The 20,123-nt window shown below is 36.0% G+C and overlaps 1 protein-coding gene across 9 annotated transcripts in view; it reads left to right on the top strand.

Moving 5' to 3' along the window:
* The first annotated feature begins 1,377 nt into the window (after positions 1–1,377).
* The window catches only part of ADGRV1 (adhesion G protein-coupled receptor V1), a 289,328-nt gene continuing 270,582 nt past the window's right edge, over positions 1,378–20,123 (top strand). For 4 of the 9 annotated variants that reach the window (XM_066988536.1, XM_066988538.1, XM_066988537.1 and 1 more), the window contains exons 1-6: positions 1,379–1,506; positions 12,997–13,181; positions 15,952–16,101; positions 17,195–17,290; positions 18,430–18,534; positions 19,940–20,053. In XM_066988536.1, coding sequence (XP_066844637.1) covers positions 1,485–1,506; positions 12,997–13,181; positions 15,952–16,101; positions 17,195–17,290; positions 18,430–18,534; positions 19,940–20,053 — 672 coding nt within the window. In that variant the 5' untranslated portion in view covers positions 1,379–1,484. Of the gene's footprint in view, positions 1,507–12,996; positions 13,182–15,951; positions 16,102–17,194; positions 17,291–18,429; positions 18,535–19,939; positions 20,054–20,123 lie in introns of all 9 variants that reach the window. The other 5 variants (XM_066988535.1, XM_066988534.1, XM_066988533.1 and 2 more) reach the window with 2 other exon arrangements.

The following is a 20,123-nucleotide window of genomic DNA, read 5'->3' as shown; positions in this document are numbered from 1 at the left end:
AAAAATAGAGCAAAAGAAGCTAATATGAAATTAATTCTCAGTAAACTATAGCAAACTCTGCAAATATCATCCAGCTTTTATTCAGGGCAGAATCCTTTTTTGTCCTCAGTATTTCCCTCAGCCCTTTCTGTAAATGTGCTGTTTGTGAAATAAAGCTGTGAGTATATCTAAAATTAAGCTGGAGTTATATTTGGATTCATTTCTAAATATATCTTGGTAATATATATCAAAACAGGAATTTACATTAAATTTTGTTTATTCAATACTAATAACATAGGATTTTAAAAAAATTCATCTGTAAAGATTCATACAGTAAATGCATGTTTTTGCATTGCTTTTGCACCAAGTTGTGTCGAAGCTATGATTTTCCTAAATACTTAGCAGTACTGTTTTGATAACAGTTAGAGGATTTGGGACCAAAAAAAATTAAAAGATCTAGTAAACTTGAAGCACCTGATGAAGCACATGGTTGTGTGTTATAGATTAAGATTATAGATTATAGATTAAGAATGTATTGAGAATTGGAGTTCACTGGAGTTATAATCAATGCTTTTCGAAATTTGACAGAATGGTTTCAGTTTGTACATGAGAAGTAGGGAGTGTTGGCAGTGTTAATAGGACTAACAGGATTCAGCCTACTTGAAATCATGTTGCTGCTGCTGCTACATTAGTTTGCAATAGCATTTCCACCTTTTGAGAGCTAGTAGCTATCTCACAGGTTCTGCAACTGTAGTAAAGATCATGTAAATGGGACTAAGTAAAAGAGATTTCATCACAATTCAGTATTTTCTGGTTTGGCGCTTAGGTGCAAATTTTATTTTTATGTTATTTAATCTGATTTATTTCATTTACTTTGAAAAGGAGGAATTTTGGTCCTTGTTTAGCATAGAATGGGAGAACTGGGGAGTTTGGGGGCAAACACTGGCAAGAGCTGGTTGCTGCCTTTGTGTCTTTGCATCTGTGTTGTGAGGGATAGCAGTGGCTCAGGATTTGTTGAAGTGTGGGTGACCATAAAACAGGAATTAGATATTCGAGAAATTACTGAATCCAGAATGCTTGATTTAGGGGTGGAAATTGTGTGTCCCTGCTCAGCACTGCGTAGTTGTGATGAGCTGCATGTCCTGGTCCTGAATCCTGAACCTAAAATCTGTCATCTTTCGAGCAAAACCTGTTTAATTGCTGCCCTCAGTAATTAAACACAGCAGCCCTAGCTATGCAGAAGAACTAATGAGGCAGCGACTGGAAGGTCTGTCTGTGTCTGAGCTACATCAGCACAGGGGCAATCGCTGAGGTTTGAAAAACGTTGTCCTCTGCCATCCCACCCCCTTTTATCTCTAGAGCAGTGTGAAGGCAGCAGGAGTCAGAAGAGGGAGGAGAGTTGCTGGACGCTGTGCGGAGAGGAGGGAGGAGTAGGAGACGGGAATGCATAATGCCTGCGTGACAGTGAGTGTGTGCAGGCGGCTCGCCGACTCCAGAAGCGGCAGATGTCCCTGTCCCCGGGTCTAGGTAGGTCTGGTGTCTCTCCGATTGAGGTGGTAGGTGCTTTTGGAGCATCCTCCATCAGCAGCAGAGATCTTCGCTTTCCAGCTCCGGAGTTGTGCCAGCAGCACCTGTTGCAGCAGAGGCATGGCTCGCCCGGCAGCAGACAGTGAGCGTGCAGCTCGCCCACGAGTGGCTGATGGATAGGAAAAGAGCGCTAAGGTTTCTCTTCTTCTAGCAGCTCCTCTTTCTGCTCAGCAGAGGAGGGCAGGTGGAGGCAATAATCTTTCCGATGGAAAATCCTATTCTCAGGGGATCGTATCAGGATGAAACTCAGTCTGAGGTGATCCAACTGGCGATTTTTAACTCTTAAAAATGCACAAGACATCAGGCTGTTTTAATTAGGTGAGAATTAAGTGGGGGAGTTTTCTATGCACGGTGTATTGCAAAAGTGAATTTAAAGTCAGGATGAATTTTTTCAAACCACCATCCGATAAGAAATGAGTTTTAAACGGGTTAGTGATTAAAAATATGATATAAGCGGTAACAATTGGAAATGTTTCTCTTGCTTGTAGCTTTGATGTGCTGATTCAATTTAAAATATTGCATAAATCGCTTTGGCTAGCGAAGATAAAAAACTGCCTGCGAAACATCATTCATTGTTTTTTAATCAGACTATAATTGCTTTATAATATTGATGTGAAACAACGTGACTTTTTAAAATCTTACTTGTTATATAAAAGCCAAAATTGTTTGTTTTTTTTTTTTAAATTATTTATTTTTTAACTGTTACTCTTTGCACCCATCTTTTAGAATGAGTCAGTTAAATAATATGCATTTTGGCAGTTTAATAACTAAAGGTAGAATGGGATATATTTAGAAAACTGTCTGTCTGTCCCTGAAGCCTAAAGCAAGCTTTCTCCTGCTAAATGTATTCGTTTCCATGTGAAAAGGGCAACCAGATTCCCGAGGAAATAAAATCACTTGTAGAGTATTAAGTTCAGAATTGAAATGCCCAAATAATTGTTAATATGAAAGCTAACTATTTTCAAGGATGTACTATTTTTAGTTACTAAGTATTATTACTAATGCTTAATGTTATTATTGATTTATACCATGTACTTCTGTGTTTTAATAATTTTAATTTAAAAAATCAATGATATTTAACAAATTTGTGAACTAGGAAGTGAACTAATTAGCACCGATAACAGGAGCACATGCTTATAAGCTTGTAATCGCGGTCTGTGTCCTGCTTACATGGAAATCAATAGGAAAAATTACATTTGCTTTTGTGAGAATTTGGGCTGGGCAATCTATTTGTGCTGCCAGAATTTTTAAGGCTGAAAAATAATACAGGGTGAGGTTTAAAGAGATGTTCCTAGTGAATAAGATTGATCATTATAACAACCAAACCTACAGTGGATTTCTTCTCTTGGAAATTGTTCTGAGCTTCATCTGAATGAAAGATTCAGAAAGAAACATACCTTGTTATTAAGACCTCCAATATTCATGGCATTTGGTCTCTGTTTATTTATTTGTTTTGCCTTTGGATTTCCATTAAAAAAAGAGCTTGCTTACCTATATATTTTATTTATCACCTGAGTATTTCAATGACTTAAACTGAGCTGTTGCAGAAGCCCTGAAAGCATGTACGTTTAATGTATATCTCTAAAGAAGAATACAGCTCCAGAGAACTGTAAGGATCTCAGTCATGAGACACAAAGAATTTAAGGCACTTTGGGTGAAAAATATTGTTGATCACAAATCCACTCTAAAAAGTGATTTGTTGTTACATAACTACTATAGTTGTTCAGAATTAAAAAAAATGGTGAAAATGAGGTGATAATTAATTGTTGTATTTTTTTAGGAGTACTTCATAGTAATGGCCTATAAGCTAACGAAAAAAATAATTTAAGAATGCTTCTTTGAAAACTCAGTGGAAAAGTATATCCTTGAATGGCACTTGAAAAAGAGGAAGACTTAACATTTTTCTTGGCTACATCTGGACTTTTTTAGCTTCAGGTGTTTTTGGAAGTAACCTGTGTATCTAACTCTTGGCATTACTTGAGATTGGATGTCTGATGCAATTTAGCTTCATTTTATTGCTGGATAACCCAGCTCTCTGTTTTTTCATTTTATTATTTTTTGGCCAGCCTCTTCCAAACCTGTTCTTGGTTTTAGATCCATTTATAAGTTGTTATCTAGGAAATCAAAATATGTAGGTGGGCAAGAAAAAGTATGATCATGGTGAAGTTGTTTTCTCAGGGAGTATTAGGCCTTGACCTTCCAAAGATATAATCACATACATAGCTATTTTTACGGGTGTAATCCTATTGATTGGTTTTACTCATTTTTATAAATTGCGCTTGCGTTTCAGCTCTACGGGAATGGTGGATTTAGGTATAAGTCATTGCTGGATACAACCGTGATGTAATACTTCTCATTGCTGCAGATTGTAGGCTTCGGTTATAGTTCCAGAAGTTCAAGAATTCTTTCTGTGTATTTAAAAAAGGACTATAATACTGTTTTTTAGGACAGAAGGAACAGGGCAGGAGGAATTGAAGGAATTGATGTTATGTGCCATTCATTTATCTTATTCCAGGTGGATCCACTGCTTCCTTTTTTAACTCCGAAAGGTACCATTGAATCACAGGTGATACCATTTCTACAAAGCCTCACTTGTCAAAGCCACACTTCGAGTGAATAATCCCACTGGGAAATACGTTGTGTGAATAAGCATTTTCAAGATCGGGTTTATACATGAGTATTTGTGGCTATTTTCAGAAATAATTTGAAAACGGGGAGTTCTGAAATACATTAAAAATACTAAAAACAGAGTTTCATAGTATGGCTTATTAATATTTCCTATAAAGCTAGTTTAAATTCCTTTTACTAAGATAATTTGTAAGTATAACTAAGGTCACTCTTAGGATAAAGTTGTACTTATTTAAACAGGCTTATCTAACAGCCTAAATTTCGGTGGCAAAATTAAGCAACAGAGAAAATACTTTCCATGAACATTGCAGCTTTTGTGATTGTAGATTTTTTAACAAGTTGAAGACAGAATTTTCTCGAGAATAACGTAAGAATTTTTAATGTATATATATACACCAAGAGATTTTTGTTTGGTTATCTCATTTGTATCTGATACAGCTTTCTCAGAATATAATTCCAAGTCTCATTTTTAGATAGCAAAAGAAACTTTATTCTCCTCAGTCACTTATCATGGACTTGTCCAGTATGTTACTGCTGTGAGTTGTTCCAAGCTTTGCTTCATTAAGGATTTAACGTGGCCTTAATTCAGCCATCTGTTATGGGTTTGGCAGACCAACAGATCTGAAGTATTGGTTAGAGCTTTAGAAATTTCCCACATTTTTAAAGGTTAGGAAAAGAGTTACCTTTAAGAATAGATTTTGAATAATTCTCAGCAAGACAATGGTGCAGAAGTGGGATAAAAAATGCATGTCATTCTGTGAAGCACAGGGTCCCCTGTCTGTCTTTAGCTCTGCTGAAAGGCAATTAGCATTTCAACCAGCCAATTTGGTTACATGCAATGAAGTACTTGGGTTTGTAATTTGCTGCTCTCCGTTTGGTGCTGTTGAGAACTAGCTGTGTGTAATCCTCTCAAAGCACCTTTCTTTCCAGCATAGTTATTGTTGCTGGTCTTAAATAACTAATCAACAAAGAGATTTCCTTGTCTTGAGCTACAGGGTGCCTTAGAACAAGGAAAAGAAATACCCAGTTAATAAGGGAATGATTATAATTATTAAATAGTGATTATTAAATTGTGACATAGGTTAAAAGGTTTAGAAAAGCCAAGGGAACCACAATACATGAGAAAGATAATGTGAGAAGTCTTTGAACCCAAACAAATTTTGCTTGGGGGGTTCTCTCCAGCACCCAAATACTTTACCATGTGTTTTATTTAAAAATGCATTGCCCATATTTAAGGGATTAATCCGTAATATTGATTAGAGAGAGAGCCTCACGCTACGATTCTTTTGGAAAATGATACATATATGTTTTTACTTACGCAGAAAGAAGTCTTTGTGGTGGACTTTGTAAAATACAAATACGTAATAAAAGCAACATTCTCTGCTGCCATCTAATAACAAATGAATATAGTTAACTGTAGAAATGAAGTTTGTATATCCTTCTTAAATTTAGTATAAATGTTTTCATATTTAGTAATACTATTTTATGAAGTCAAGAATAACTCAGGCATTTATTCTAATAATTAGTCAACCCATTAAAATACTGTTTGGCTCATAAATGCATATTAACTTGTAAGGATCCACTGTGGATAGCAATAATTCTTCTGTCAGTATATCTCACATAATGCCATCTAATCCTCACCATGAGGCTATAATTTATTGTTCTGTACCCTATGGATTTTTTTATTGCAAGATTATTATGCGTGAAGCACTATGACAAAACAGCTCATTCTATTTTTGGTTCTCAGTATGAGAAAAATGACCAGCAGGTTGCAGACTGCCCAAATTACTTATTCTGATATATGCTATTCATTCAGGCCACAGTACTTCATTCAGGACAAGTATTAGGTACTTGACGCTGTGGTAGTTTTTGTTCTTGGCTCACAAGTTCTAAAAATTTGTTAAGTGTTGGGGACATGAGAAAAACCTCTGAAGTGGAGATACAAATGGAAATTATAAGATCTTTACTCAAGTAGAATAAATAGCTTATGCCTCACTGAAGCCTGCAGACCTTTCTCAGCTGGATTTCTTGTACCATATATGCACAAGCCTGATCCTGAGACAGCCTCAGTCATGCAGTTGCTTCTGCATAAGTGTGAATTGGGAGTGCTAAGCATCTTCATAGTTTTTTGTTTTGTATTGTGTTACATCTGCCTGCATTCTTTGTACAAGAAACCATTTAAGAACAAGTGTGAAAGCTTACTTACAGTGTTTCGAACTGTACGTTGGACAGAATTCCACGGGTAAAAACCCAAACCCTGGATAACCCTGTAAAATAATCTCCATTAGTGAAAGATCTCTGCTGTTTTCACATGTGTAGAAAAGAATTTCTGGAGTGGAGCTGGAAACTAGATTTGCCTTTTACTTAAACCTATACTGTATGATAAATATAAATGTATATACATATATTATATATATGTATTTATATATCATGATACATATATGATTCCAAAATAATACATCAGTTTCCTACGGTATGTAGTTAGAGCTAGATGTGAATAGATTCTCTTCAGTTGCATACAATAAATTTGAAGTTCTGCAGCTGAAATCAGTGTTACCGTTTTTTTTTTTATTATTATTTATTTATTAATTGTACAAGTTAGAGTATACTCAACTTCCTACTGGTGTTTTTCTGAACATTCTGATTAGCAGATTTCAGCCAAAGTTTGTTTTCATTAGACTGTGATTTGTGTTCTAAATATAAAGTAATAACTGCGAGTCATTTCATCAGAGTTACTTTGGATTAAATTAATCTGACTCCTACAGCTATTCAAAATTATTGTCTGGTTCTTTGTTAGACCAGCAAATTATAAGGTAAGAGCACATGTTTGCAGAACAGGATTGTGTTCCCTCTGCTTGCTGTTTGCACAGAAGTAGTGGATTCAGTGGTTCTTGTTAGTTTTGTCTTTTATTCCCTGCTCTGAATGGGAACAAGCAGAGCAAGTAGTTACCTCAGAAAGTCTTTAGCATTTACGAGTTAAAACTGGGTTCTCTGGTAACTATTATGTGCTTTAGAACTTAAAATTCAAATGTATAGTTCAGATCCATTCAAATTCTTCTGAGGAAGGAAAATGAAGCAGCTGCCAGAAAACTTGCAAGAGGTACTCTGGGCCTGTTACTTTTTTTTTTCCTCTTTGTGGCATCTATTAACAAGAGGAGATGATTTGAATTTCTCATCAGGGCTCTGTCATGGCCTTGGCCTGCAGGTTTACCGTTTTCAGTGCAATAATCACCATTCCTGGTGATATATTTGGCCATTGATAATAAGATTATTTAAAAAAAAAAACAAAAAACAAAAAACAAAAAACAAACAAACCTGAAATTGTTATAAAACAAATGATCAGGTGAATCTGATATCAGTGTCCCAAATGCAGATACATCTTAGTACTTGAGGTTGTGCCGTGGTACTGTCGTGGCAGTAGCTTGTGAGCAAGCAGCTGAGCCCCAGAACTTCAGGACCTTGAAAGATTATCATGGGATTTTGGCATCTTGTAGTCTGCATTTATTCTTTTTCTATCACTTTCCAATGTTAGTAATAAAGGGAGAGGATGGGCAGACACCTAGAGTGCCTTTATGGTAAGGAAGAAGACAGGAAACCCTGGAGAATTAGTGTCAGTGATACCAAATAACATGCATGGGAATCATGGAAACAGATTCTTGCCTGAAATGCTGCAACTGTTAGTGCAGACCAGAGTGAGAAGGGGTGCAGATAAAGTATTAGTTGTTGTTACTTACTGTAATAGTCGTGCTTTATTCACCTTGAAGCATGTTGAAGACCAAAATAAACCACAAAACAAACAAAAAACAAACAAAACAAACAAAAACAGATATTCGTTCAAAATAGTGGTTTTGGAACACTCTCTTTTCTAGTCCAAAAGTGAGAGACTTATCCCACATCTAAAGAAAAATTAGGAAAAAAACAAACAAACAAAAAAGTGCAAACTTGGTTAGTACCCACTATCCAAATGCTAGATTTTGCATGCACAGTGTTTGTGTCTCCTTTTGCATATGTGGAGACTGTGAGAACACTGAAGCAATCTGAAAAAAAATCCCACATCAACAGTCTGAAATTTTTGTGTCAATTTGGCATCACAACAACGCGTAAAGTAGAATTTTAGACCATCAAATCTGGCATAATTCTTCTGCTTTCCCAGGTTTCTCATCAAAACTGTTGTAAGTTTCAGTGGTTCTGAAACTGCCAAAAATAGAAATGTTGAAAATATGCAGGCTTTTGATATATTTCTGCAACAGGTGCAGGGAGAGCAATGACCTTGTGAAACTTCTTGCTCTGTTCTGTTCCAGCGTACTACAGAGAATCTCCTCTTTACATATGAAAGAGCACATGTATTTCTCTCTCATTGTATTCAACCAAAGATGCTGCTGGGTGCTGACATCTCTGCTGTGAATAGACTTCTGTCTGGCAACCATTGATGGCGGTAATGCTGTACTCAATGCAAAGTACCAGGCATGCCAGTTTTTGAATGTTCTACTTGGCTGGGGATTTGTAATCACGGGGAGTAGACAAGGACAGGCAGTGAAAAGTGCACCAGACATTGCTTGCTGCGCTGTGCCACATCGGTGGACTTTAGAAATCTACAACGAGCAGTGCAGAGATGAGCAGTGGTAATCAAGCCGTGGCTGCTGAGCTGGAGAGGTCCTGCCTCAGAAGGCTTGCTTGTTTCTTCTGCCCAGCAGCAGTGGCAAGTCTGAGGGACAGGGTATTTAATCAGTCTTTCTGTCTGCTTCGTTAGCGAGCTCCCCTTTCTTTTGCCATTCTCTGATTCATATCTGTCATCCTCTACTTACTGCTTTTCAGATTTAGAGTCTTTTGCGGACCTTTTATTTCTCTTCATCTCCGCATGTGCCCCTGGTTTATAGGTTTCCTCATCCTTCACTAAAAACACGCAGGATATCCTTACTTTCTAAAGGGTTTTTATTTATTAAGCACAAAAGCCAGTGTAAAAGTCAGCAGAAAAGTCTTCCCATTCTTTATATAAGTCTGCTGAAAAGACCACTCATTCCTTATAAAGTTTATAATCTTCATCCCGTATTTGTTCCAGAAACTGAGTGGAAAAAGTAAGCTAATCTTGGTGATTCATGAGTTATGAGAAACAGCAGTTTCATAAGCCTACATCTCCTTAACTCCAGCTGGACAGTAGATTGAAGTGGTATTGCTTACAGGATTTGTGACATTACTGTGGAAATTACTGTGTCAAATCAGCCTATGCTGGGTGCTATTCTAAGAGTCTGCTTTGTCAGGGGAAGTATAACTGCACTTCAGAAAGTGCTATAAATTGCAAACATTAGTTAGGGATCATTACTCAATTACTGAGTTTGATTTCTTTGCCTTTTTATTATATTCTTGAAGAATGTACTTTTTAGACTTTCAAAATTCTCTAATACTATTAGAATATCTAGGTAACTTGTTTGAGAGTTACTTTCTTTGGTTTTGATGCTAGGTACCTTTATTATAAGCCCATTAAAGAGAGCATCTAGATCCCATTACATAATATTGCTTTATATTTTTGCTTTTTTATTGCTTTTTTTTTTTTTTTTTTTTAAACTGAGAGTAAAATCATTATTTGGGATGGCTTTAGTAACCAGTAACACTAATAGAATTGGTCCGTAGACTTGCAGATATTCTGGAGGTGTATGATATCCCACTGCTAGTTGTTGTTTAAAAAAAACTAAATGACTTTGATTCATTAATCTTAATAATAGCTGGACTGAATATCCTCGATTGAAAAAACTAAAATTTAACTGAACCAAAGAGGACTGTCTGTCTGATCCTCCAAATGCATGGTTTACCAAAACTTAGCAGTGAACAAGAACTACAGTTTCAGCTTCATTTGAAAAAAATCAAAATTATCAGCAATATACTGGGGTGAGGAAGGTGGGGAAGAGTTATTTTTTAATCCATGATTTTACAAAGGCTTCTGCTGAACTCTATGCTTTGCAATTCATACGGAACAAATTATGTTCCAATACAAATTTGTGTAGCAAAACCAGGAATTTAGTACACAAATTGAGTTGGTATTTAATAAAATAAAATACTGTGACCTATAATATCTTTTTGGTTATTTGAATAAATTTGTTCTGCATTCTCTAAATCTTTTCCGATGTTGTATTTACTATATTACATCATTTTTAAAAAAATAATAATGATTTTCAAAGCTGAGTTTATGTCAGTAGAGTAAAAACTACTTTTGGCAGGCTGTGCAAGGTAAATCTTAGTACAAATAATGTAACAAGGAAGAATACACACCAGCTAAATAATTGATGGTATGATTGTGAAACCTCTCGTGTTCCACAGGAGTAATCCTATAGTTTTAGAATGCTCTCTAGTAGAAGTAATAGAATTCAAGTAATCCTAAACTTTGTAATCTTGCCCTGAAGGATCATGTTTTCAGTATTACTTACTAGAAGCATGTACCGTGGGAAGATATTTGCGAAGTCTATGACAAGGTAACAGCTGAAGCTAAAAGGTCAACAAATTCCTCAGTTTAGTATGGATGATGCCTGCATTTGCAGACAGTGTAATTGTCTAGGAGTTTACAAAGGTTATGCAACTGTTCACTTTCAGGCTTGAAGGCTTGTATTTTTCTGAGCAGTTCCACATAAAAAAAAAATAAAAAAAATAAAAATATCTTGCAGATTAATAGAGTCAGCTTTTGAGATGCGGAGGATTTTAAGTCCTGATTTTTATTGCAATGTATTTTTCATCTTTGCTTCTTATGGTAATCATTTTTTGCACTAACATCACCACAGAGATCACCGTGTAGGAAAAACTTTGTTCCTGAAAGTCTGTTATGCATTTACTTATTAATAAAAAAACATAGAGATCTTGAATGACTGTGTTCACAGTAATAAAAGTTCAGTTTGTAGCAGTGTGAAGTTCTGCAGTAAAATTATTTTACTGTGTGACTTTCTTGATGGAAATAATGAAACACTTTTTAAGTACGTTGTAAAATTTTTCATCGGGGTAATGGTTGGCCCTGATTTTTTGCACTGAGTTTCATTGCTAACCTATTCCCTCAGTGATGTTCAGTGGAGCTAGGTGAATGTTTTATTGCAAGTAATTAAAGTCAGCTGATATTGTCATCCCACCAATCTCATAATTCTGAGAGACACTCTTAGTGTTCTTGTCTGTATTTGCAACTTATGTCGTGTCTGTTCTTTAATTGTCTGAAAGCAGTTTTATTTCTAATCCCCACAGTGTAGAATTAACCCTTATCCAGACAGAATTTATTGTAAGAAGAAAGAAAGTTCTGAATTCTTTCTGAAGCTTTGATAATTTTAGTTGTCTGATGACTAGTTTGTTCTCTGTTCAGTAGAAGATAAATGTTATCTGAGTGCATACATATAAGACTTAAAATCCATACTGGATCTGAAGTGTTTTCTGATTACAAATTTGACATACACTTTAAAAAATATGTTTCAGTAATTTTCAGAAATTTTCATAAATTTACAAAATCTTCTGACCATTTCTGACTGCACTTTCATTAACTGTTACAAGTAATGAGGATGAGTTCTTGCTAACACAGCTTAGCTTAAATATAATTGATATGCAGTATGTTCTGTACAATCCATCCAATTGACATTGACAGATTAACCTGAAAAACACAGTACTTGGAAGCATAATTTTATGCAAAGTGACAATTTATTTAAATGTAATTACACAAATATTATTTGTATCGTTTGTACAGAGATTTAAAATTAAAATTATAAAATTGTGACTGCAAGTTAAAAGAAACTTGCTGAAAGAACTGGTTCCATTAAAGATCCATGCCACAATACTTTCTGGTCTTTATGTTCTCTTGGTTTGTTCATTAATTGCTCAGAATCTCATGGCAGAAATTTGCTCCATTCCACATCCAAGTGCTTAGTTCTGATCCCCACTGTACACAATATGAGCTTCTGCATAACATAGCAACTGTTTGCAGTTTGTTGTGCCAAAGCCTCTTAAAAATGCATCTTTAAGAGTATCAATACCTGATGACCTCACTGGAACTTAAAAATGTGTATTACATCATGTAATTGATCTATGATGTAAGAAAGATAAACCACCTTAGTGTAAGTTGTCTTATCTTAAGAGAAAAGAAAACCAGACATTGTGCATAAACAAATAAAAATAAATATCTGTCTGTGCAAAGGTTACGATCACATTAAAATGTGCCACAGTGATTCTGTATGACAGGAGAATGTGAAAGAATCAGGAGATAAGAGAAGCAGTCAAAAGAATCTCATGTAAATATGTAAATATTTAAGAACATTTCATGGTCCATAAAATGTCAAAAATGGTCTATGAGATGACCACAAACATCCAGGTCTTCACCTTTCATGCCAGTTCATTTATATTTCTAAAGAGAATCACCAGATTTAAAAAAAAAAAAAAAAGTGGAAATAAAAGAAGTATTGGACTGTCAACCCTCAAGCTATTTTTTGTTGGTTAGGTATGAAAACAGTTGTGGGTTTTTTAAAAATATTTTTTTGCCTTAAAAGCTACTTATTCCTCCATTTGGAAAACATTGATGTATGTTTTTTGGAATATCATTAGATGAAAATTACGAAAACAGAATTGAATCCAGAAGATATTTATGCTATCTAACTTGATTATGGCTGAGACCTGTGCTTGTTTTTGTCTCATTTCTGAAGTTTACAAGAAAATCACAGTACCTGAAGGATTTGCAGAAACATTTCCCGAAAGGTTGACTGCATTGGAAAGGCCAACAGAGGTTGTTTTACATGTTTTAGATACACAATTTATTTTTAATTATTCCTTTTTTTTTTTTTTCCTCTATAGGGATGCCCTCTGATTCTTTATTAGTTTATTTGCTTTTATTGCTACTCATTCATTTCACATCTGGAGAAACAGAAGTGAAATTCAGTGGACAAACAGAATTTGTAGTTAATGAAACAAGTACAACCGTTATACGCCTTGTAATCGAGAGAACAGGGAAGCCTGCTAACGTCACAGCGATTGTGTCGGTAAGAAACCATGCCAGTTGTATCGTCACTGAATATTAATGTATTTTTGAAGCTTTGAATGTTGCTTATGCTTGTACCAAGACAACAAAAAGGAATGTGATACTTCACTGGGACAGTGCTTCAATTTGAGGGAAGGAATTGTCCCGCTCTGCACTGCACTGGTGCAGCCTCACCATGAGCACTGTGTACAGTTTTGGGTGATACAAAATACAAAGGACATGAACTATTAGAGAGCATTCAAAGGAGGGCAACAAAGATGGTGAAGGGTCTCGAGGGCAAGACGTACGAGGAGCAGCTGAGGTCCCTGGGTTTGTTCAGCCCAGAGCAGAGCAGGCCGAGGGGAGGCCTCATGGCGGCCTGCAGCTCCCTCACGAGGGGAGCGGAGGGGCAGGCGCTGGGCTCTGCTCTCTGGGGACAGCGACAGGACCCGAGGGGACGGCATGGAGCTGGGACAGGGGAGGGTCAGGCTGGGGGTTAGGGAAAGGTTCTGCACCCAGAGGTGGTCGGGCACTGGGACAGGCTCCCCAGGGACGTGGTCACGGCACTGAGCCTGATGAAGTTCAACGAGTGTTTAGACAATGCTCTCAGACACATGGTGTAGTTTTTGGGTGGTCCTATGTGAAGCCAGGAGTTGGACTCGGTGATCCTCGTGGCCCCCTTCCAACTCAGGATATTCCGTGATTCTACGGTTTGGATAAGCCAAACCCATTTTCTGTAACTGAGCAAATTCCTTTTGTCAGTGTCAGTGGTGTCAAGAAAACGGTTTAAACATTTCCTGAAGGAGCCAGCTCAAGCTGCTCAGGAAAAAGTTTGATATCAATGCTAGCTGTGCATTCATAATGAAAATTCATCTACGTAATGACTTCTCCTTTTCAAGATTACTCTACAACCTGCAGTTTAGGACCTTCTCCCATGGAGCTAGGCTGAAGGAGCTGGGGTTCTTCAGCCTGGAGAAGAGAAGGCCCCAGGGAGACCTCACAGCGGCCTGCCAGTGCCTAAAGGGGGCTGCAGGAAAGCTGGGGAGGGACTCTGTGTCAGGGGGTGTAGGGATAGGACAAGGGGGAATGGCTTTAAACCCAAAAAAAGGTAGGTTTAGATCAGATATAAGGAGGAAATTCTTCCCTCAGAGGGCGGTGAGGCCCAGGCCCAGGCTGCCCAGAGGAGCTGTGGCTGCCCCATCCCTGGCAGTGCCCAAGGCCAGGCTGGATGGGGCTGGGGGCAGCCTGGGCTGGGGGGAGGGGTCCCTGCCCATGGCAGGGGAGTTGGTTTTAAGGTCCCTTCCAACCCAAACTATTCTGTTATTCCATGATTTTAGGATTTTAATAGCTACTCCAGTTTTTGAGTCAGTTCTTTGAGAAGTCAGAGTTACTATTTTTACATCATTGATTTTATCTTTTAGCTGTTAATAACCATGATTTCAATTGTACTCCATTTAAATGATTAAACCCTTTAGAGTGTGTTAAACTATATGTGTATGGAGTAAGATGCTATTGGGTGTGAGTAAGGACAACACAGCAGTGTAGCAGAGATGTGCTGCTTATGATTCTTTTCAGTGGGTAGGCAAAATAAACTGTGTATCTACACTGTGATACAGTTTATTCTCCTGTATCTGAATATCAAAAATACATACCTTAAAAATCACAATGAATAGAAATTGATCTGTAGGGATTTCAGAGTTTATTAATGTCTAAGGAGGAAACCTTGAGAAAATGTGATTTTAGTTTGAAAGTAGTGTTATATGTTGCCATAACAAACAGAGTAACTTAGTTTCTGTATTAGACCTGATCTCTTTTAGAAAAATAAAAGTAAAAATCCATTTTCATAAAAGTCTTTTGGCAGGTCTAGTGTTGGCTCAGATACTTTAAAAATACAGTTACCAAAATGTCCAGTGAGAGGTTACAGACACAAAAATATCGACTATACTTTGTTTTCTCTTCACTGAAATTCTAATTTCATTATTCTCAAAAAAAGAATAGCTTTTTTCACAGTGGTCTGTTCAAACTATCAGTGCCTATAAGGGTGGTAGTTTAAGGTGTAGCAGCCATGGGGATGTTTTTGAAATGACTTACTGAATGCATTGGAGAATTTGAGAGTTCATCAGGTCACAGTCAAGAAAATCTTGCAAAAACAGGTAAGATGAAGAGGACTATGCCATTTAGTCTCAGCTTCAAACTGTAAAATTAGCCTACAGATTTTGCCAATCTTGACACCACTGGCTCTGTACTCTGTCCTATAAGCACCTTACTTAATATTTGATTTGGTGCAATTTTCTTTTGTTGAATGATGTGAAAGCAGAGCTTTACATTTTAAAATTCAGCTTGCCCAGCTTTGGCAATCTAAACATTAATTTAGGTTAAACTCCTAAGCTCCTTCTAGTTCCTAGAGTGAGAGAGGAAAGCAGAAGACAGTTGCATCTTAACGTAAGTTTAATTCAGGTGAGTTAATACATGGTGTGCAGCTCTGTGCTCAGAACAATCTTTTAATTAAAAACTGGTCCTATGGTACATTAAGCAAAAGACAACCAGTTTTAAGGAAGGACATCATAAGTGGTTCTGAATAAAGTGTTGTTATTTCTGGTTACTTAGCATGGATACAAGGGGCTATTATTTGTACTTTCTGTCTAGAAATAAACTGTATAACGGCAGGGTAAACAGTGGGAGGAATCATGTGCATAGAAAAGTGCATGAAATCCATATAATTAGTCCAGAATAATATTAAAGAAGATTGTAGGGGAAGAAGAAAATGTCATTCACTTGTGTATTTATTGTAGCTTTATGGAGAAGATACAGGAGACTTTTTTGACACATATGCAGCTGCATTTATACCTGATACAGAAACAAACCGAACAGTGTATATATCTGTCTGTGATGACGATCTTCCGGAGGCTGATGAGACATTCACATTTTACTTGACATTACCAGTAAGTCTAAGTTTTTCAATTTATCCGTTTGCCCAGAAAATGCTATGTAATCTGACAGAAATGAATGGTATTCTGTAGAACTCTGTGCAGTCATGCTTGTGGGTCTGAGTCTTAATAGGTAAGAACTAAAATTTGGAGACTAGCCAGGATGGTTCTTATTGCTCCTTTTAAGAAAGTTTTGTTGTTCCTGTGGGTGTCTATGTGACATTGCTGTGCAGTATAGACATAGTCTGAAACTTCAGCAAACGCTGCATTCAGTTGTGGGTATTTGAAGGTGTTGTGCTGGAGTGCCAAGGAATTAGACTGTGAAGGGTCAGCCTTTCCTGTTTTCCTACACACTGCACCTACAAGAAAGGGTGGAAGTAGCAAAAAAAGCAGGATGATTTCCAGTCCTGCAGAGGGTAAACAAGACTTCCCTTTGAACAACCAAACATTTTTAAAAAACATATTGATAAATCTGTGCATATGGTTCTATCTCACGTGAGTCATTCTATGAGGAGCCTGCATTCCTTTTTTTTTTTTCTTTCTTTTTTTTTTTTTTAAGGTAGCAGTTCATGACTAAGCTTGAAATCAGTTCTGTAAAGAAAAATTTTATGCTTTTAATACATTTCGGGAAATGTTGGCAGTGAATGTAGAAGTCTATATTTTTCCTTCTTCTTTTGACATGTAAATGTAGTAGCTCATTTTTACAACACTGTAAATAATAAGTTTCCTTTAGTTGATAACTCACTTCACATAATAGCTTCAAAGTTTCAGTTTTATACAAGTGTTAGGAAAAAAAAGAATAATTTTTGAGTTCTTGGCAGACCTACATGCTTCAAACCTAGTTCCCTATTCCTAGTAGATTGCCAAACTGTAAGTAATCATTCGAAAGGTTTGTTTCATTCACTTTGCTGTTGACCATATAGAATATACTTCCTAAATGAGGAAGAATTATTTTGGTGCATTCTGTTGCTTTAAATAATTTTTACTGTAATATTTAATAAAAAGATGTACAATTTTCAGAGAATAATATTTAAAACAGTAAAATCAAGATGCTTTTATTTTTGCCTATATTTACCATATTTAATATCTTATTTTTTGTTAATTTTAGAAACCGTCTGCAAAGATAAAGCTTGGCTCACCCAAGTCTGTCACTGTAACAGTCTTATCAAATGACAATGCCTTTGGAATAATTTCTTTTAACATGGTATGGCTTTTTATATGGTATATATGAAAATTTTATAAAGCATAAAGGTGAAATTTTCAAAGATGCTGGTTAGTTATTCAACTGAATCCCTCGAAAACTGATTCTGAGTTACATCTTTTAAACCGTCTCTAGAGGTAATTCATACATACGTATGTAATTCATGCATATATACAGCTTTAATACTACTGTATGCTTTTAGGTATTGAGAAATAGCCTGAGAGCCTCGCACTTGGATGGATATCAATGTTGCTCATCTTAAAGATAAAACTTACTTAAAGTTGTTCAGTATCACTGTCCCTCATCTATAAGTCAAGATCTAAATATAGTAGGGAAGAAACTGAGGAATAATACCCTAGGAAAGTTAAAGGTAAAAATGTGATTTGAAAATCTTGAGAATATATACATTTTACCATCAGTAGTGAGCCTTATTATACTTGACTGACAAGCTGAGGGAACATTGTCATAATATATGCATTTTATAACACCCTCTGGGATAAGATGCTGTTGTTACTCCAGCAGATGATATTTGCAATAATACAGAGGTTGTATTAGTAGAACGAGTAGCTATGCCTTATTGACAGCATTCTGACAATATAATTTTGTATAGGACTTCTCTGAAAAAACATAAGAACATAAGAAAATGTTAGAGCCACAGTACTAAGCCAAGCTGCTTCTGGGATTTGTGGATATCTTCAAAATCTGTTACCTACAATAGCTTAAAAAAGTGACCAGTGACCTAAATGATTGTCCTGAGTACATTTATAGCTAGCTATCTAATAAACGACTTCATGATGGTGAAAACCTATTTTTAATGGGTGTAGGAGCTCCTAAAAATACCAGTGATGATATGTCAGTGCTTTGTGTATGTTGACTATGTTCATTTACAGAAACAAACAAACAACAACAACAACAACAAAAACACACAAATTGCATTACGTGATACATTTTTATCTGAAATCTTTTAAGGTTTTCATTAGCTGAACTAATTGGTTGCTAGGAAATGTATGCCATCAGTGGACTGGTTTGCGGATTGGATTAACTTGTCTGTGGGAGTTTGGTATTTCTATGGTAACAGTTTCTTCATTCTGCTGTGATATTTGATCTGTGTCTGATTGTCTGTTCCTTTTCTTCCTCATTAGTCTGCCTTAATCACAGTGAATGAGCCCAGGGGCAGAAATGAATTTGTGCCGCTCACTCTAATTAGAGAGAGGGGAACCTATGGGACGGTCGTCATAACTTTTGAGGTGAGTTTATCCAAAAGACTTCATACCGTAGTCTGTTGGATTAAACTGAGAGGCTGTAATCATAATTTATTGAAGTGTTTGCAAAAGGGGAAGAAGGACAAAATACCTACATCTACATTAGGTAGATCTGTTTCATAAAAGGGATTCATATTAACCGTCATATAGAAAATACTGTAATTATCTGACTGTTTAATTGACTGTTTAACGTTAAGAGGTACTAGAGAAAACCGAGTATATTCTGTCATTTAGAAAGGTACGTGAGGCAACATCAGTACGTATTACTAGAAAATAATGCATATTAAGTATGTAAGAAGTGTCTTATCTAAATTTTTTTAATTTTTTTAAAAAATATTTATTTTACATACAAATATTCAAATGAGTCTTTAATGATTATCCCAACTTTGAACTGTGAGTGCTCAGGATTTGGTGAATTTCTGTATCTATAATCATCTGTATCTTGATCTCTATCTTGAATCCCCTGCAAATAAAGCTTTTGAAATAATTAATCATGTTGAATACTTATCCTGTTATTTACATATGTGATTTGAATGTGATACAATTACTGACTTCATTGCTTTCTTTTTCTTATCTATCTCAGATTCTATTATTTACTTTAAAATTATATATAAAATCTTTCATATAGATATTTCTGTACTAGTTGCCTGGTCCTATAGGGTAAGGCTTTAATCTAGACCTCAAAGCTAGTCTAGATCTGTCAAAACCAGAAAAGCTTTGCACTGGATTTTATTAATACTAAATATAGCATGAATAGTTAAAGTACTGAATATGATTCTCTGTGCAATTTTTTGCAAATATGTTTGTTTTAAGGTACAGTAAATCTTACTCTCTGGACAATTACTTAGGTCTGTCTCACATCATTATATATGTATGTTGAAAAATAATTTACAAAATGTTCTAAAACCAAAAAATCCCATATGACCTTTAAGAGGCTTTGTAGTATTTTGAGTTTGACTGTTAAATTTAGTATCTTTAATATCACAAGTTAAGATAGAAGGGACACAAAACCAGTAAGTACTATTACTTTGTCTTGGAATTTATTATGAAATACTATTGATTCAAACTGAATTTGCATGAATATCCTTTCTGTAATATGAAAGAGTCAGTTATGCATCAGAATATACTAAAGAGTCCCCATAGGCCTATATGGAAGTAGTTTTCTTCCTCTTATTCTGGAAATACGGGATTTCTTCAGAGTGGTTGTTCTGACTTACACTGCCTGCCAGAAAAGAGCAGATTTTCACAACTGAATGTTCATGTAAGTTGGAGATGGCTGAACAGATAGTCATTTGTTATGCAAGTCACACTGCATATTGGTTATTGTACTTGCACTGGATTTGTATTCCTGCTTTATAGACTTCTCATCAGACAAATCAATTCTTTGCAGATAAAAGATGGTCCAAACCCAGCTGAAGAAGACCTAAGTCCAGCTAAGGGAAATATTACATTCACACCTGGGAGATCAAAGCTGATTTATAATTTAACAGTGCTTGATGATCAGGTAGGAACAAGCTGACTTCATCTTAGGCTTTGATACGTAGAAGGTTAACTGAAGTTCTGGAAAGACTTAG

The sequence above is a fragment of the Anser cygnoides genome, chromosome Z (genome assembly GCF_040182565.1).
Source record: "Anser cygnoides isolate HZ-2024a breed goose chromosome Z, Taihu_goose_T2T_genome, whole genome shotgun sequence".
Lineage (NCBI taxonomy): Eukaryota > Metazoa > Chordata > Aves > Anseriformes > Anatidae > Anser > Anser cygnoides.
The sequence above is the reverse complement of the archived record's forward strand: the minus strand, read 5'-3'. Positions and strand labels throughout refer to the sequence as shown.